The following is a 17,178-nucleotide window of genomic DNA, read 5'->3' on the forward strand; positions in this document are numbered from 1 at the left end:
AATGAACCACAAAAACTGAAAGGACTTAATACAAGGTGAACAGAGACTCAGTAACCTGTGGAAAATATCAGACAATCTAACATACATGTATTTTTAAGTCTCAGAGGGAGAAGAAAGAAAGAGGAGAACAGAAAAACTATTTGAAGAGATAATGAGTGAACATTTTCCAAGCTTTATGGAAACTATAAATCCAAAGACCCAAGAACCTCAGGATGACAAAGCAGGAATATGTGAAGAAAATCTTAACAAAAAACGTCACCACATTGCTGAAAACCAGTGTTACTCAAAAAAATGTAGAGCAGCCGGGGGGAAAAACACACAATAAGTATAGGGGAATAAAGATAAAAAAATAATGCAGACGTCCTGTCATAATTTATGCAAATCAGAAATCAACAGAATGATATCTTTAGAGTGGTAAAAGGAAAAAAAGTCTGTAAACCAGAATTTAATATTCGGTAAAAACATCTTTCAAAATTAAGCCGAAATACTTTTTCAGAAAAGATGTAAGCATGTTATATCTTTTTCCATCTTTATAGTTTTAATCTATCTGCATCTCTATGTAAAAGTGGGTTTTGGGGGACAGTTTTTTACCCCAGTATGACAATCGCTGTCATTTAATTGCTATGTTTAGAATATTTAAATTAAGTGTACTTATTATTTATTATAATTTAGTTATACCTGGAATTAGTCTACCACATTTCTATCTCATTTTCTTTGTTTCCTTTTTGCTCTTTTTCCTACATTGTTTTGGATTATTTTTATATTTTTGTAGGATTCCAGTTCATTTTTATTGTTACCTTATTACCTATGCCTCTCAATTTATAGTTTTTGTTGGTTGCTCTAGAGGCTGAAGTTTACATTTTAAATTTATGACACTCTATGGTCTAATCATTTTTTTTTACCGTTTCATGTATAATGTTTGAAGGTTAAAATGGTATACTGTCATTTCCCCTCTCATTTTTGGTACTATTTTTGTCATATTTTTACTTCTCTCTATATATTTAGACCCCACAATTCTTAGTTATTGCTTTTGTTATGAATGTGTCAAATTAACACTTGTTAAGTGGAACACAGAGTGCCAGATGGTGAGCCATGGTTCAACAGAAGACCACAAGAGAAATGGAAACAGAGAATTTTACCACTTCACAGGTCCTGGAGGTCTTGCTCAGTATGCCTTGAGGAGCCACATACGGAGGTCAAGGCAGAGTGCAGAGAAAGATATAGGACCCAGGCCCATGTGTTTATTAGGGTCCATGGGTGAAGTCTTTTGGGGTTCCCAGGCTAGGGCTGGATTGGTCAATTCAAACAAAGAGCTGGGTTTTGGTAAGGCCCAGGAAGGTCTTACCTAAGGGTCATTCAAAGGGAAAGCGCTAGGAGAGAGGGGAGACTGTTAATCACAAGGGCTGTTAGGGAAGTTATAACAGGAACTTACATTTGTTTGTGATGCTGCATGCTGTTATCTAGGGCATGCACTTGAATGAAAGGGGGACTAGTGTCAGTTTAATGTCCCTGCAGGCTACTTGGCCAAGCAAAATGGAAACCAAGGCAGCAAACAATGGAGTAGCTGAGCTAAACTCAACACTTCTGCTTTAAATAGTCAATTATTTTTATTTATTTTTTTAACATCTTTATTGGACCATAATTGCTTTACAATTTGTGTTAGTTTCTGCTGTATAACAAAGTGAATCAGATATATATATATATATATATATATACACACACACACACATATATACACATATATATACACACACACACATATATACATATATATATATGTATATATATATATACACACACATATATACATATATATATCCCCCTATCTCCTCCCTCTTGCATCTCTCTCCCACCCTCCCTCTAGGTGGTCAGAAAAGATGTAAGCATGTTATATCTTTTTCCTCTAGGTGGTCACAAAGCATTGAGCTGATCTCCCTGTGTGATGCAGCTGATTCCCACTAGCTACCTATTTTACATTTGGTAGTGTATATATGTCAATGCTACTCTCTCACTTCTTCCCAGCTTACCCTTCCCCCTCCCTGTGTCCTCAAGTCCATTCTGTAGTCTGCATCTTTATTCCTGTCCTACCCCTAGGTTCTTCAGAACCATTTTTTTTCTTTTTAGATTCCATATATATTTTAAAGAAATATAAAACCATGAGAAAAAAATTCTATTTTGTTTACTCACATATTTACCATTTTCAACACTCTCCATTCTTTTGTGCTGATTTATGTTTTCATATGATGTCATTTTCTGTCCACTGGAAAAACTATTTTGTTAAGTGTAGTTCTACTTTTGGTAATTCCTTTCAGCTTTTGTCCAAAAAATTCCTTATTTTACTTTCATTTTTTAAAGAATATTTTTGCTATACATAGAAATTCGTTAAGAGATTTAGTTTTCTTTCAGCACATTAAGGACATTGTTGCATTTCTTGTGGGTTGCATTACTTCTACCATGATGTATGCCATCAATATTATCTTTAATCCTCTAGATATAATGTTTCCCTTATTTGGCTATTTTAAAGATTTTCTTTTTAGTACTGATTTTCACCAATTTAACTGGGATGTGATATATTTATTCGTATGTGTGTATTTGCCTGTGTGTGTTTTTTCTGTGTGTGGTGTTTATATTATTTGTAGTTTTGTGAACTTCTTGTATCTGTGGGTTTCTTTGAATTTGGAAAAAATTTGGCCATTATTTCTTTCCGTTCTTTGAGTTCTCCTACTCTCTCTTCTCAGCTCCTGAGATGCCAATTCTATGTATGTTGAATTGCTTGATATTTCCCATGTGTCACAGAAGCTCTGTTCATTATTTTTTTTCAGTTTTCTTTTCTGTTTATGCTTCATTTTGAATAATTCATTGCTATGTCTTCAAGTTCACTTATATTTTCATCTGCACTCTATAATATGCCATTCATCCTATATAGTAACACTTTTGTTTTACAAATTGCATATTCTAGTTCCAGAAGTTATTTTTTAAAAATAACTTTTATCTTCATTATGTTCTTCCTTTTCTCTAAATTGTGGGTAATTTGTAATAATTCATCTACTAATTTCATTATTTCTATCATTTCCCAAACTGTTTCTATTGAATGAATGACTTTTATTTTTTCCTGGTTATGGGCCAGATTGTCCTGACTTTTTGCTTTTTTTTTTGTTATTTGGGCTTGTATGCTAGTCATTTTGAACTTAATCTCATTGAGTGCTGGATTTTGGGGTCTCCTATTAAAGTGTGTTGCATGTATTCTGGCAGGCAGTTACTTGCAGATTACCTTGACACCTTTGAGACAAGTTTTTAAGCTTTATGAGGGTATATCTAGATTTGCGTTTACCCTAGATCAATGGATGTGATTTACTTTGGAGCTGTTAATAATTTTGCCTCTGAGGGGACATTAAGCAATGTCTGGATAAAGTTTTGGTGGTCACAACCTGTGGTGGGGGAAGCACTGCTACTGAAATTAATTGGGTTGAAACCAGGGATGTTGCAAAACACCCTACAATGCACAGGACATACCTCCATAGCAAAGAATTATTCAGCCCAAAGTGTCAATTGTCCTGCACTTGAGAATCCCTGTCCTAGAGTTAGTTTAGCCCTACTGCTAGCTAACAATTCACAGGTCTCTAAATGCTCTGGATGTTCAGTGAAGATATTTTACTCTTGTTGCTTGGGACTCAGATGTCTCTCAAACCTTTGTGAGCTTTGGGAATGATTTGGTTTATAGCCCCCCATTGGTTCTTCTTTGCCTGAACTCATGTTATTTCACTGTTCTGCACGTGTGCTTTAGTGTTCAGCAGCCAATTTGATGGAACCCCTCTGATGGTACCTGGAGCTATTTCTTTGCTTATATTTTTAATCTCCAGAACTCTGCCCTGTAAAGCAGCCGCTTCAGCCCCTTTAACTCTTTTCTGACTTTGCTCAATTTAGTGAGACCACTGTGATCTGTTTGGGATCCTCCTCCATAAACCAAAGTCTAAAAAATAATACTAAATTGGCTTTAATTCTAGTCTCTTCTTCCAGAGGTCACTGTCCTGCCTTGCTTGTTCAGTATCTAAAAACCGTTTTTTCATCTATTTTGTCCAATTTTCTAAAAGTTCATGGTGAGACTGCAAGCGTGGCTGTAGTTAACTTATTATTGTCAAAGGCATATGTTCCCTCTTAGCTTTTCTGGTTGTATAATTTTTCACTTTTTCAGAACATATACTATTCATATATTATTCTGGCATCTTCATTCTCACCTATATTTTATTCTTAGACTTACAATTAAATATTTTAAATGCTCACTGCTTATCCTTTTGCCCAAGTTTCCCCATTCATCTTTTGTTTGAATGGAGATTATCCTCTCATCAACTCTAAAAGGGGATTATGCGTACAGCATTCCTTGGGTCTTACGTGTTTAAAACCATTTTTCAATGTCATGGATATTTGAAGGACAGCTTAACTAGATATAAATTACTTGGTATGCATTTTCTTTCTTGAGTGTTTTGAAAATGCACCTCCACTGTCTGATCTTTTTGAGAAATCTAATGTTGGACTAATTCATTTGCCCTTATAAGATGTTAACCATTTTGTTTTAAATACTTTGTATTTTAAACTCCAGTAGCTTTACTGAGATACCTATCGGAGTTGATTATGCTGAGCTTATTTTTTCCCAGCACCTGGTAGACACTTTCAGTGCTTTATTTACAAAAAGTTTTTCTAGACTTAAGTTTTAAATATTAATTATATTTTATGGTTTTATTTCTTTTGTAGAGACTCAAATTTTATTTATTTGTAAAAGTAACAATATTTCTTCTTTGCCTCTGTTTCATTGGATAGATTTTCTTGATCTTATTTTCATTTTGTTGATTGCTTCCATTTCTTCAGTGCCCTTATTAAATTTCATTCTAATCTATTTTACCTTGGCTACCTTTATTTTAGTCTTCTGTTTAGTCTTTAAGATGGCTTTGTCTTTTACTTATTATTTCCTGAGTTCAACCAATTTTCTTTTCATTTTTTCCTGATACATTAGTTGAACAATTTCTTTTTAATTTTTGAATTTCTGATTCAGGTGTTTTCCTCAAATGCTTGTTTGAGGATACTGGTATTGATTGTTAGTGTTGTTTTACAGTTTTAATTTTCTTCTTCTCCTTCTCCTCCTCCTTCTCCTCCTCCCCTCCCCTCCCCCTCCCCTCCCCTCCCCTTCCCCTCCCCTCCCCTCCCCCTCCCCCTCCCCTCCTCTTCCCCCTCCCCCTCCTCCTCCCCCTTCCCCCTCCCCTTCCTTCTTTTTCTTCTTCTTCTTCTTCTTCTTCTTCTCCTTCTCCTCCTCCTCCTCCTTCTTCTTCTTCTTCTTCTTCTTCTTCTTCTTCTTCTTCTTCTTCTTCTTCTTCTTCTTTCTTCTTTCTTCTTTCTTCTTTCTTCTCCTCCTCCTTCTTCCTCTTCCTCTTCCTCTCCTTCTCCTTCTTCAGGATGAAGGGCAGAAGTTTCCATCAGCTGAGGCATTTTGTTTCTCATTTTCTATTTCATTTTATAATAGTTTTGAATATAGTCTACTTTCATTATTTATTTCCTAATTTGGATTCGTTTATATGACCTGTAGGTCAAGAGTGTCCTCATCTGTCTGTGTTTTGAAGTAGTATTTCCTTAAATAATTGCTTTGACTCCCTCTTCCCCTTCCCCTTCTGCAGAAATAGAGAGAACCTTATAACAGCATTAGCTTGCTAAAGCCACTTTACCCTTGTCCTGAGGGCTCTCTGGCCCTCCTTGTCTTTTTTTCTCCTTTATCTTATCTAAGTAGGAAGGAATTGTAGGCCCTCTGATATTTTAGAACACTTTTTAAAACTATTTATTTTATTTATTTATTTATTTGGTTGTGCCAGGTCTTAGTTGCTGCTCGTGGGCTGTTTAGTTGTGGCTCGCAGCTCCTTAGTTGTGGCATGCGAACTCTTTGTTGTGGCAAGCATGTGGGATCTACTTCCCTGACCAGGGATTGAACCCAGGCCCCCTGCATTGGGAACATGGAGTCTTAACCACTGCACTGCCACAGAAGTCCCTATTTTAAAACATTTTTATTTAGCATGACCCCAATTTTCCTTTTTGCTTCTTTGCTCTTTCACTTCTAAATCTCCAAAGATGACTCTTTCTTCCTTTTCATTTACTTTTTACCCCAAATCCATGACTTTAGAAGACAGTCACCTCAACTCATACACACTTTTGTGTCCCACCTGTATTCAGGGCTGTGTTTTCGTTTTAGGTCAATCTTAAACTTGCTGCTTGTATCCCCCTTCTCTTTTCCATGCTAGTCTTTGCTCTGTGAAAAGATTCAGTGAGAACATGAGAGATGCTACGATTTAGTGTTAAATTTTGTGCTTATCGGTACTTCAAAGTTGGTCATGTTCTGTCTTCTGGTTTTGTGGGTTTGAATAGCTTTAGTTGTTCTTCTGTTGTTCTGTATTGTTTTTGGACAATATGTAAGGAAATGTGGATTTAAGCAACTGCCATTATCATCAGTTACCCATAAGTTTACATGCATTTTTAATTGATTAAAATAACATTTCATTTCTGAATTTATTAGTGTTTAATTGCATAAGAGTGAAACTAACCTTATTTTCATGTATGAATTTTCTATTCTATATCTCAGTTTCTGATTTTTCCTTATTATTTGATTATCCATTTTCTAACTGGGTTTCAGTTGGAAATTGTGCAAAGTAAATGAATTGGAAATTCTTTTTATTTTTATAAGAATTCTTTCTATATTAAGTTATCACTACCTCATATAAGTTACAGGTTTTTGATATTTCAATATCTTTAATATGCTTTTAATATTTTATGTTTATTATGTTATTTGACTTTTTGGTGATAATTTCTAAGCAATTTTTATTTATAGAGAAGCTATTAATCTTATATATTATTATTAAGTAGCCAGGTAACTAACTGAACATTCTTACTACTTATAATAGTCTTTTTGGTTGATTCTATTTTCTTTTTAAAAAATGGCTACTAGTACTGATAACTTTCTCTTCTACTCCTGTACTTATACTCCTAAGTTTGTATTTCATGTATTTGCATAAACTGGATTATTCATAATTAATGCTAAATAACAACAGTTTTAGAAGCTACCCTTATCTTGACTCTGACTTTCACAAGAATGATTCATGTGTTTTAACATGGAGTGTGATATGACTATTGGCCTAAAAATATATTTTTTATTATTAAAAAATCTTCCATTGCAACAAGAGTTTCAAATTAGCTAGTGCATTCATAATATTAATAACATTTTTATAACATTTCTCCTCTTTTTTTAATTTTATTTTTTCTTGAATTATAGTTGATTTATAATGTGTTAGTTTCAGGTGTACAGCAAAATGATTCAGTTTTTTATATATATATGTATATGTGTATGTGTGTGTGTGTGTGTGTGTGTGTGTGTATATATATATATATATATATATATATATATATTCTTTTTTAGATTCTTTTCCCTTATAGGTTATTACAAAATATTGAGTATAGTTCCCTGTGCTATACAGTAGGTCCTTGTTGGTTATCTGTTTTATACGTAGTAGTATGTATAAGTTAAACCCAAACTCCTAATTTATCCTTCCCCTCTTTCCCCTTTGGTAACCATAAGTTTGTTTTCTATGTCTGTGGGTCTATTTCTGCTTTGTATATAAGTTCATTTGCATAATTGTTTTTAGATTCCACATATAAGTGATATCATATGATATTTGTCTTTTGTCTGGCTTACTTCACTTAATATGATAATCTCTATGTCCATCCATGTTGCTGCAAATAGCATTATTTCATTCTTTTTAATGGCTGAGTAATATTCCATTATATATATATATGTGTGTGTGTGTGTGTGTGTATGTATATATACACACCACATCTTCTTTATCCATTCATCTTTCAATGGACATTTAGGTTGCTTCCATGTCCTGGCTATTGTAAATAGTGCTGCAATGAACATTGGGGTGCATGTATTGTTTAGAATTATGGTTTTCTCCAGATATATGCCCAGGAATGGGATTACAGAATCATATGGTAGCTCTATTTTTAATTTTTTAAGGTGCTTCCGTACTGCTCTCCATAGTGGCTATACCAATTTACAGTCCCACCAGCATCTTCAGGAATAATCTCCCAGATTGTCCTGAAATTGAACTTGAAGATATCTCCTTCTTGTACCAGTAGTTTTAAATATTAAAATTAAAAAGTATAAAAACACAAAATCTAACTAATTATTTTAAGGAAAAATGTACAGAAAAAATAACTAAGGAAAGTGGAAGAAATTAAAGGTTTCTGTTTAAAATGGCATTTATTCAAGACATTTTGAGCAATTGATTAATTTTTATTTTTCATGTCTTCTGATATAAGGGCTAAGAAGGACAAAATAAGTACATACATCTCAATAATTACTTTAAATATAAATAAACTAAATGCTCCAATCAAATGACATAGAGTGGCTGAATGTATAAGAATGTATACACCCATGTGTATGTGTATGTGTGTGTGTATATATATATATATACACACACACACACACACACACACACACACACACATATATGTACTGCCTACAAGAGACTCACTTCAGATCTAAAGACACACACAGATTGAAAGTGAGGGGATGGAAAAGTGTTATTCCATACAAATGGAAACAAAAAGAAAGCTGGGGTAGCAATACTCACGTCAGACAAATAGACTTTAAACAAAGACTGTAACAAGAGGTAAAGAAGTACGTTATATAATGATCAAGGGACCAATCCAACACGAAGTTATAAACAATTGTGAATATATGTGCACGCAACATAGAAGCACCTAAATACATAAAGCAAATATTAACAAACATAAAGGAAGAAATTGACAGTAACACAATAATAGTAGGGGACATTAACACCCCACTTACATCAATGGAAAGACCATTCAGAGAGAAAATCAATAAGGAAACGCTGACTTAATGACACATTAAAGCAGATAACCTTAATAGGTATATATAGAGCATTCCATACAAAAGCAGCAGAATACACATTCCTTTTAAGTGCACATAAAACATTCTCCAGGGTAGATCACATACTAGGCCAAAAACCAAGTTTCGATAAATTTTAAAAGATTGAAATTATATCAAGCATCTTTTCAACCACAACAATATGAACCTAGAAACTAACTACAAGGAAAAAAACCTGCAAAAACACAAACAGGTGGAGTCTAAACAGTATATTACTAAACAACCAATGAATCACTGAAGAAATCAAAGATAAGTTAAAAACAAAATACCTGGAGACAAATGAAAATGGAAACAGTGATCCGAAATAAATGGAACATGGCAAAAGCAGTTCTGAGAGAGACATTTATAGAGGTACAAGCCTGCCTCAAGAAACAAGAAAAATCTCAAATAAAAATCTCTTATTTCATCTAAAGGAAACAGAAAATTAAGAACAAACAAAACTCAATATTTATTATTTCCACTTTAGTAGCAGAAATAATAAATATCAAAAAAGAAATAAATGAAATAGACTAAAATAAAGGAAATATCAATGAAACTAAAAGGTACTTTTTTGAAAAGATAAATAAAATTGATAAACCCTTAGCTAGACTCATCAAGAAAAAAAGAGAGAGGGACCAGTACAATAAAATCAGAAATGAAAGAGAAGTTACAGCTGACACCACAGAAATACAGAGGATCATAAGAGATTCCTGTGAACAATTGTACATCAATAAAATGGACAACCTAGAAGAAATGGATAAATTCCTAAAAATGTACAATCTCCAAGACTGAATCAGGAATAAATAGAAAATATGAAGAGAACAATTACCAGTAATGAAATTGAATCAGTAATTAAAAACTCCCAACAAACAAAAGTTCAGGATCAGATGGCTTCACAGGAGAATTCTACCAAACATTTAAAGAAGAGTTAACACCTATCCTTCTCAAACTATTCCAAAAAATTGAAAAGGAAAGAATGCTTCCAAGCTCATTCTATGAGGCCAACTTCACCCGGATACTAAAACCAGACAAAGATATCACAAAAATAGAAAATTACAGGCCAGTATAACTGATTAACATAGATGCAAAAAATTTCAACAAAATATTAGAAAACTGAATTGAGCAGTGTATTAAAAGGATCATATAATATGATCAAGTGGGATTTATCCCAGGGATGCAAGGATGGTTCAGTATCCACAAATCAGTCAACGTGATACACTACATTAACAAGTTGAAGGAAAAAAATCACATGATCATCTCAATAGATGCAGAAAAAGCTTCTGATAAAACATTCTGATAAAAAGCTTCTGATAAAACATTCATTTATGATAAAAACTCTTAACAAAGTGTGTATACAGGGAACAAACCTCAACATAATAAAGGCCATATATGACAAACCTACATCTACATCATACTCAACAGTGAAAAGCTGAAAGCATTTCATCTAAGATCAGGAACAAGACAAGAATGTACACTCTCACAACTTTTATTCAACATTTGATAATAATAGCTCTAGCTATTATTCTGTTATTCTATTTCCTATTATATATGTATTTTCTAGTCTTAGAGGCATGCCCAATTCTTCTCAAATTCCCCACTTCATCTGAATACCCACTAATACCATACTGAAGATACTATAAAACTTTTCTGTCAAGAGCCATAAAATTGTTCATTGCCTTTGATGAAGTAAACCCACTCCTGGGAATTGATTTTAAGATATAATAAAAGATAAGTGAAAAATCAAACATAGGAATGTGTTCATTTAAGCATTAGTTATAATAGGCACTGATTAGAAACAATCTTGAATAGAAGAATGATTAGGGTATATATTTTCAAATCCATATGAATAAATATGTAGCTAATATAATGATAAGTAGATACAGAATGGCAACTGTGTGGAAAGGGTGGACAGTAGTGTGCCCAGATCTATAATCAGACATAGAGGATGAAGAGGTCACACTATCATCTGTCACTCCTGCATGGTGACAAATAAAAATCTGCAATACTGCATATTGCGGATACGATGTCCCAGGGATCAATCTCTTCTCTTTTATTGTCTATACTCACTACCTTAGTGATCTTATTGATTTTAAATATCATCGATATGCTAATGGATCCCAAATTTGTATCTCTAGCCCAGATTTCTTCTCTAAACACATGACTTGTATATTCTTCCATGTAGTTGTCATATTTAATAGATAGTTTGAACCTAACATGTCTAAAATGAATGCCCGATATTCTCCCACAGATCTACTTCAATTACAGACTTTCTTGAATCAGTGAGTCATAGCTGTATCCTTCTCACTTTTCAGTCTGAAAACCCTGAAGTCATTCTTGATGCCTCTCTTCCTCTATCACCCATATCCAATCCTTCTGGAAATCCTGTTGCCTACCTTTTCAGTATATCCAGAATTTGACTATTTCTCACCATCTCCACAACTATCACTGTGGCCTGGAATAACATCTTTTCTCCAAATTACTACAGTAGGTTTCTAAAATCTTCCTGACTCTAAAATTATTCCCCACAAAATGATCTTAGCACAACATGTGATGATTTTTAAGAACTTGTAATAATACTATGATATGTGAACATGATTCCCATCTTAAGGAAGAGAGCTATCGATACCAAATTAAGGTCTCAGACTTTGCTTTTCTCACTCTAGCTTCTAGGATCATTCTGTTGTGCTTGTCTTTTACTGATAGGAGGTCTCACTAGAGTGATTTATTAAAAAATAAACTAAGCATATTTAAATGGCCTTTAAATATTTCTTCCTTCTAGTATATATAGAGTGTATTTGTAAATTAAATTGATGAACTTGGTTTTTACTTTTTTCTCTACACAAATGAGAGCTGCAGCAAATAAGACAGAATGAAACCTTGTATTTATCCAGTTCTTCTTTGAACAGAGTCCCAAGGGTTGTGTACTCAAACTTTTCACATTATTAAATGGATTCTCCCTTTCCCTAACACTTTATAACAAAGCTCTGCACATAGTTTTCCTAAATTCTGATCAGTTCTGAGCTGGGATATTCTCATCTCCTTGACACTTAACATATCCCCCCACCCCAATTCTATAAGCATTAAGTAATAGGGTTCAGTCTCTTCCATTTAATGCTCTGAGTCAGAGTTCCCATAATTCTCACATAATAAGAATTGCCAGGTGTTATAAAACATACAGATTAGCATATATCTCCTCTGGAAATTCTGATTTGGATCTAAGTTGAACATTTGCATGATATTTTTAGCAAGCATTCCAGACGATCCTTATTTTCATGATGATTTTGGAAAGTTTCAGGATAGCTTAAAACAAGTCAAGTAGCACAGATATTAGTATGTTCTCAGATTGTGGGAAATTAGTGAAATGGAAAAAAAAGACTGTATCAGAAATCATGTAAAATCTTATTCACCTGAAGAAAAGAAAAGCAGAGATATTTAGAAAAAGACTTTAATAAGACATTCAGGAATCTCGTGGCATGGTCAAGTTCTCATTTATTGTGTGATTGCAAAGGCAAGCATTTGTTTCCTTTGAGTTCATATGACTATATTTGAAAATGGTACTTGGGAGTGGGTCACAGTGAGATGTTCCTTAAGACCTTGAATCAAAGTTGCTCTCTTAGAGTTAAAATATTAAGTTTTCCACAAGGGGTTGAAGTTACTCATCTGTTGAAATTAATCACCTGTGTGAGTGAACCATCTAAGGATGCTGAATGTAAATATTGCAAAGTGTGAAGTGGATGGTACTGCAGAGAAGCAGGACTGAAATGTGAAACAGTTTTGTAAACTGCTTTTCAATGAACTGTTTCCTCTATTGATAAAGAATGTTGTAACAATGGAGGTTGCTCATACTGAAACACAGCATGATAAAGAAGTAATCAAAATACAGTTCAGGATTACATATACAGTTCTATCCTTGAAAGACAGAACAAAACATATTTGGATGATGCAGAAATTTATGCCATCCTGGATCTAGTTGTTTAGACAAAATGACTCTTGCTGAAGCACCTGAAATCTGAGGACCCTCTCTAGGCCTATGATGATTCAGCCAGGCGGGTTAAGAGCCATTTTATTGGGTTTTGCCTCTGGACAGCTGGTTGGCCTCTCAGGCAATAACTAGCTCATCCATATCCCTTTAAAACACGTACAAAGTTGTTGAAGATGATAGCACATGCTCACTGGAGCTGATGAGGCATAAAACTACAGATTTTATTTTCACCCACATAAACAAATAAGATGGATATTTATAGGCTCAATGTTTGTGATTACTTGAAATCAGGTAAATGTTTTGTTGTAAGTGATCATAGAGATTGGGTGGGTAATAGGGTTAACAGTTCTTCATCCTCTTCAACCAAATAACATCACACCATGGTCGTTGTCGTCTGGTAGTGAAATGGAAGTAAGGACACAAATCAGAATAACTGTTTTGCTTTTATTGTGATACAAATCCCCAGTCTCTGCCTTTGGAGAGATTCTGAATTAATAGAACTGTTCATCTAATACGTGAGAAAGAAAAACTTTTCTCATGTATCCTAAGGGTACTTGGATTAAGAACACCAGCACAGGGGGCTTCCCTGGTGGCGCAGTGGTTGAGAGTCCGCCTGCCGATACAGGGGACACGGGTTCGTGCCCCAGTCCGGGAAGATCCCACATGCTGCGGAGCCTGCGGGTCCAGAGCCTGTGCTCTGCAGCGGGAGAGGCCACAACAGTGAGAGGCCCGTGTACCGCAAAAAAAAAAAAGAACACCAGCACAGTTCCTATACATTGAATTCTTTCCTCCGACATGGATCCTTCATCAATCCATTCACCCTCAACTGAATCATTCCTTGCAAGTTCTGTCTTGTTCAGAATGGGACCTTCTGTTGTAATTATCTATAATTGTCTCACCTTCTCTAAGTCTAAAATTTAAGGGGATTATGTCAATGCTAGCAAGAGTCACCTTCTCCATAGAATAAAGCCATCATCCACATATACCCCAAAAACATCTCTCTGATAAAGAGGAATTAATGTACATGCATTGGCCTCATAGCTCCCCAGCTCCAGTGAGGGTGGAAAAGACAAGGAAAAACTGGTTAAAATGCAATATTGGTGTAATTATAATTTATGTAATTTTGCTCACATATGTCAAATATATCTATCAATCTTTTCACACAATATGTGTGTACATTAATAAATAATTTCTTTTGCAGTGTAATCTCTACAGGGTAGAAATCTGTTGTTTCTTAGCCATAATTGCTCAATTCAGCACGCTCTAAGAAAAATAAGTAACATGGTGTGTGTTGTGTGTCTGTGTGTGTGTGTTGATGAATTCACTTAGACATTCAGAGTACAATATGAGAGTACTTTGACCTTATAACCGTGGATACTTTAAGATCTCCTGAATGCTATTCCTTTACTCCACTTTATATACAGGATTACAACTCACAAATCCTTGTCATGATGTCTTTGAACATACACAGATATTTACCCATCCCCCACACATACATCCTAAATAAACAAAATCATTCTTGTGGTAGTTTATCAAATCTAACAGATTTCACATTTTAACATTTAGAGTAGGAAAATTTCTAAAATTAATGGTGTCTTGGTTTTATGAACTGATATACCTCGAACTATATCCACACTTACATAAAAATACTATTTCTTCATAATTTCAGACATAATTACAAATCATATGAAGATAACATACTAGGCTTAATATCTTATACTCTTGGTATATTAGTTATTGTCATGGTGCTGCTAGAGTTGAACACTTAGATGATATAGCAAATTAAATATGAAAGAAAAGCAATCATCTAATTTTAATGTTATATTAATATTCAGTGAATGCTAAATACTTCTCCAGAAACATGATTCATTCTACCTAAATTATTTATTAATATCAAAAGTTTTATTTACAAGGTAAATCAAGATATTGGACTTAATGTTGAACTCCTGTCAAAAATGAGTATTTTCCAGGGTTTGGTTTATTCCAATGACTTTGCAATTTTCTGGCTAATGTTGGAGATTATCCAGATGAATGTGCTTGCTCCCATATTATATGAAGATAGAAATTAAAACATTACCAAAGAATTTCTAAACAGCAAGTTTTTCAAAGCTGCTTTCACCTCTTTGTTTTGTAGACTATAGATGATAGGATTCAACATGGGGGTTAACGCACCATATACCAAAGTCATAAATTTATCTATTTCCTGTGAATCTACAGATGAGGGCTTCAGGTACATGGAGAGAGCTGTCCCATGGAACAAAACCACCACAGTCAGATGGGCTGCACATGTTGAAAAGGCTTTTCTTTGACCATCCACTGAGCTGATTCTCAAGATGTTGGAGAGGATGAAAGCATAAGAGATACAAATTAAAAGCATCAGCATAGGAACAAGAAGTACGGTGATCACCAGCATGATTAATTGCACCATGGAGGTGTCCACACAAACAAGTTTTAAGACAGCCAGAATTTCACAAGCAAAATGATGACACTGCTACCACACAGAGACAGCTGCAATACAGACACTGGTTCCACCAGGGCAGTGAAGCAGCCTGTCACCCAGGAACCAGCTGCAATCTGCACACAAATCCTCTTGTTCATGATGATGGGGTATCTCAGGGGGTTGCAGATGGCCACATATCCATCATATGCCATCATGGACGGGAGCACACACTCAGTGGAGCGCATGGCAAGAGAGAAGTACATCTGAGCGGCACACCCTGAGAATGAGGGTAGTGTTTTTCCCTGAAACAAAGTTTATCAGCATTGGAGGGAAAGCAGAAGAGGTGTACCAGACAGCTAAACAAAGAGAGGTTGCTGAGGAAGAAGTACATGGGTGTGTATAGGCTGGAATCCAGGATGGTGATGGAAATCAGAATTATATTACCCAGCAAGGTGATCAGGTACATCAGCAAGCACAGCACAAATATGATGACCTCAGCTTTGGGGTAGTAGGAAAATCCCAGGAAGAAAAAAATTGTTACAGATTTCAAATTTGCCTGGAACATTTTATTATGTCATGGTCATTTGCATATATGCATAGAATGATTAACATTACATATTATATATAAAACATAAGATCCTCTCCCTTTATATTTTCTGGTATTTTTTCTTCACATCAACTTGTAGTCTGTGCTTAAATGCTTCTCTAGCTTGGTGATAACATTAGTAATATATATTTTGAAGGAATTTGTCATCATCAATAAGGAAAATTTCAATCAGGAAGTCAACAAAGTATCTTCAAGGCGTTATTTTTCCTGCAAGACTTTTTAAGGCAATGTTGGGGAATGGCAAGCTTTATTTCATAAATATCATGAGAGACTGAGGAAAAAAACAATCTTATGGGGTCTTTCTTTTTCCAAAAGCACATTTGTAACTGATCTATGGTGAAGACATTTGTCTACCTCTGAACCATTGGAATGATTTTCTTCCCCTAGTTGGGTAACAGTCTTCTTACTTAGGAAACTTTTCTGCTTTCCAAGTTCAGTATCTTCCGCCATTTGTAGGGTTCTGTCCAAAATAATTTGGGAGATTCAGTTAGTAAAAAAAGACAGATTTCTGCAACCACAGATTAATTAACTGAAAAGCTTGAAAATTTAGACAAAGCCCAGACTTTCCATCTCAAACCCACGAAAATGCTGATATTCTCGTGATGGGACTTATAGCCGAGATTTCCTTCATATGGCCAGAATTGTCCTGACATATGTGCTCCAGAAACATCCTCCAAATGACCAGCCATTCACACTGTAAAGTGATTTAAGTTTTTTGTTGCTTGTGAAAAGTTTCTAATTCATGCGGCAAATTAAAGTTAGAAATCTTTTGTACAGTATTAAAAATTCTGAAACTCCAGGGACAATCTCCCATAGATCCAATTATAGTCAGTAGCTGATCTGTTCTAATTCTTGTGTTATTCAAACAAGAAATTACCTTTTTCCTGTCTGTGCTGACTTTGGGAAAGGGAACTTTGCTCTTCTCCTAATTGTGTTATTAAATCAGTCAATCTGGTTTTTAATTCTCACTGTTTCCCTCTTTGTTTGACTATGGCAATGTCCTTGCTTTTCTTTCCTCATTTAGACAAGATTCATTGCAACCATAATACAAATGGTTGACCAAAAGGGAGAAAAGAGGTTGACTGACATCTGGCCCAGAGTCCCATTTCCAACTCACTTGTTCAATTCCTGTAGACAAAGGCTTATATGGCTGGAAGTAAATCATTTAGGTTGACCTGATTATGCCTAGG

At 34.7% G+C, this 17,178-nt stretch overlaps 1 protein-coding gene across 1 annotated transcript; it reads right to left on the reverse strand.

Moving 5' to 3' along the window:
- Positions 1–15,006: 15,006 nt before the first annotated feature.
- OR13F1 (olfactory receptor family 13 subfamily F member 1) lies at positions 15,007–15,946 on the reverse strand (the record flags this gene model as incomplete). Its single annotated transcript, XM_082842327.1, is given in 4 exon segments — positions 15,007–15,425; positions 15,428–15,665; positions 15,667–15,741; positions 15,743–15,946. Coding segments are annotated over 4 exon segments (936 nt in total).
- Positions 15,947–17,178: the final 1,232 nt, after the last annotated feature.

The sequence above is a fragment of the Leucopleurus acutus genome (assembly GCF_964270905.1).
Source record: "Leucopleurus acutus genome assembly, chromosome: 7".
In the NCBI taxonomy this organism is placed as follows: Eukaryota; Metazoa; Chordata; class Mammalia; order Artiodactyla; family Delphinidae; genus Leucopleurus; species Leucopleurus acutus.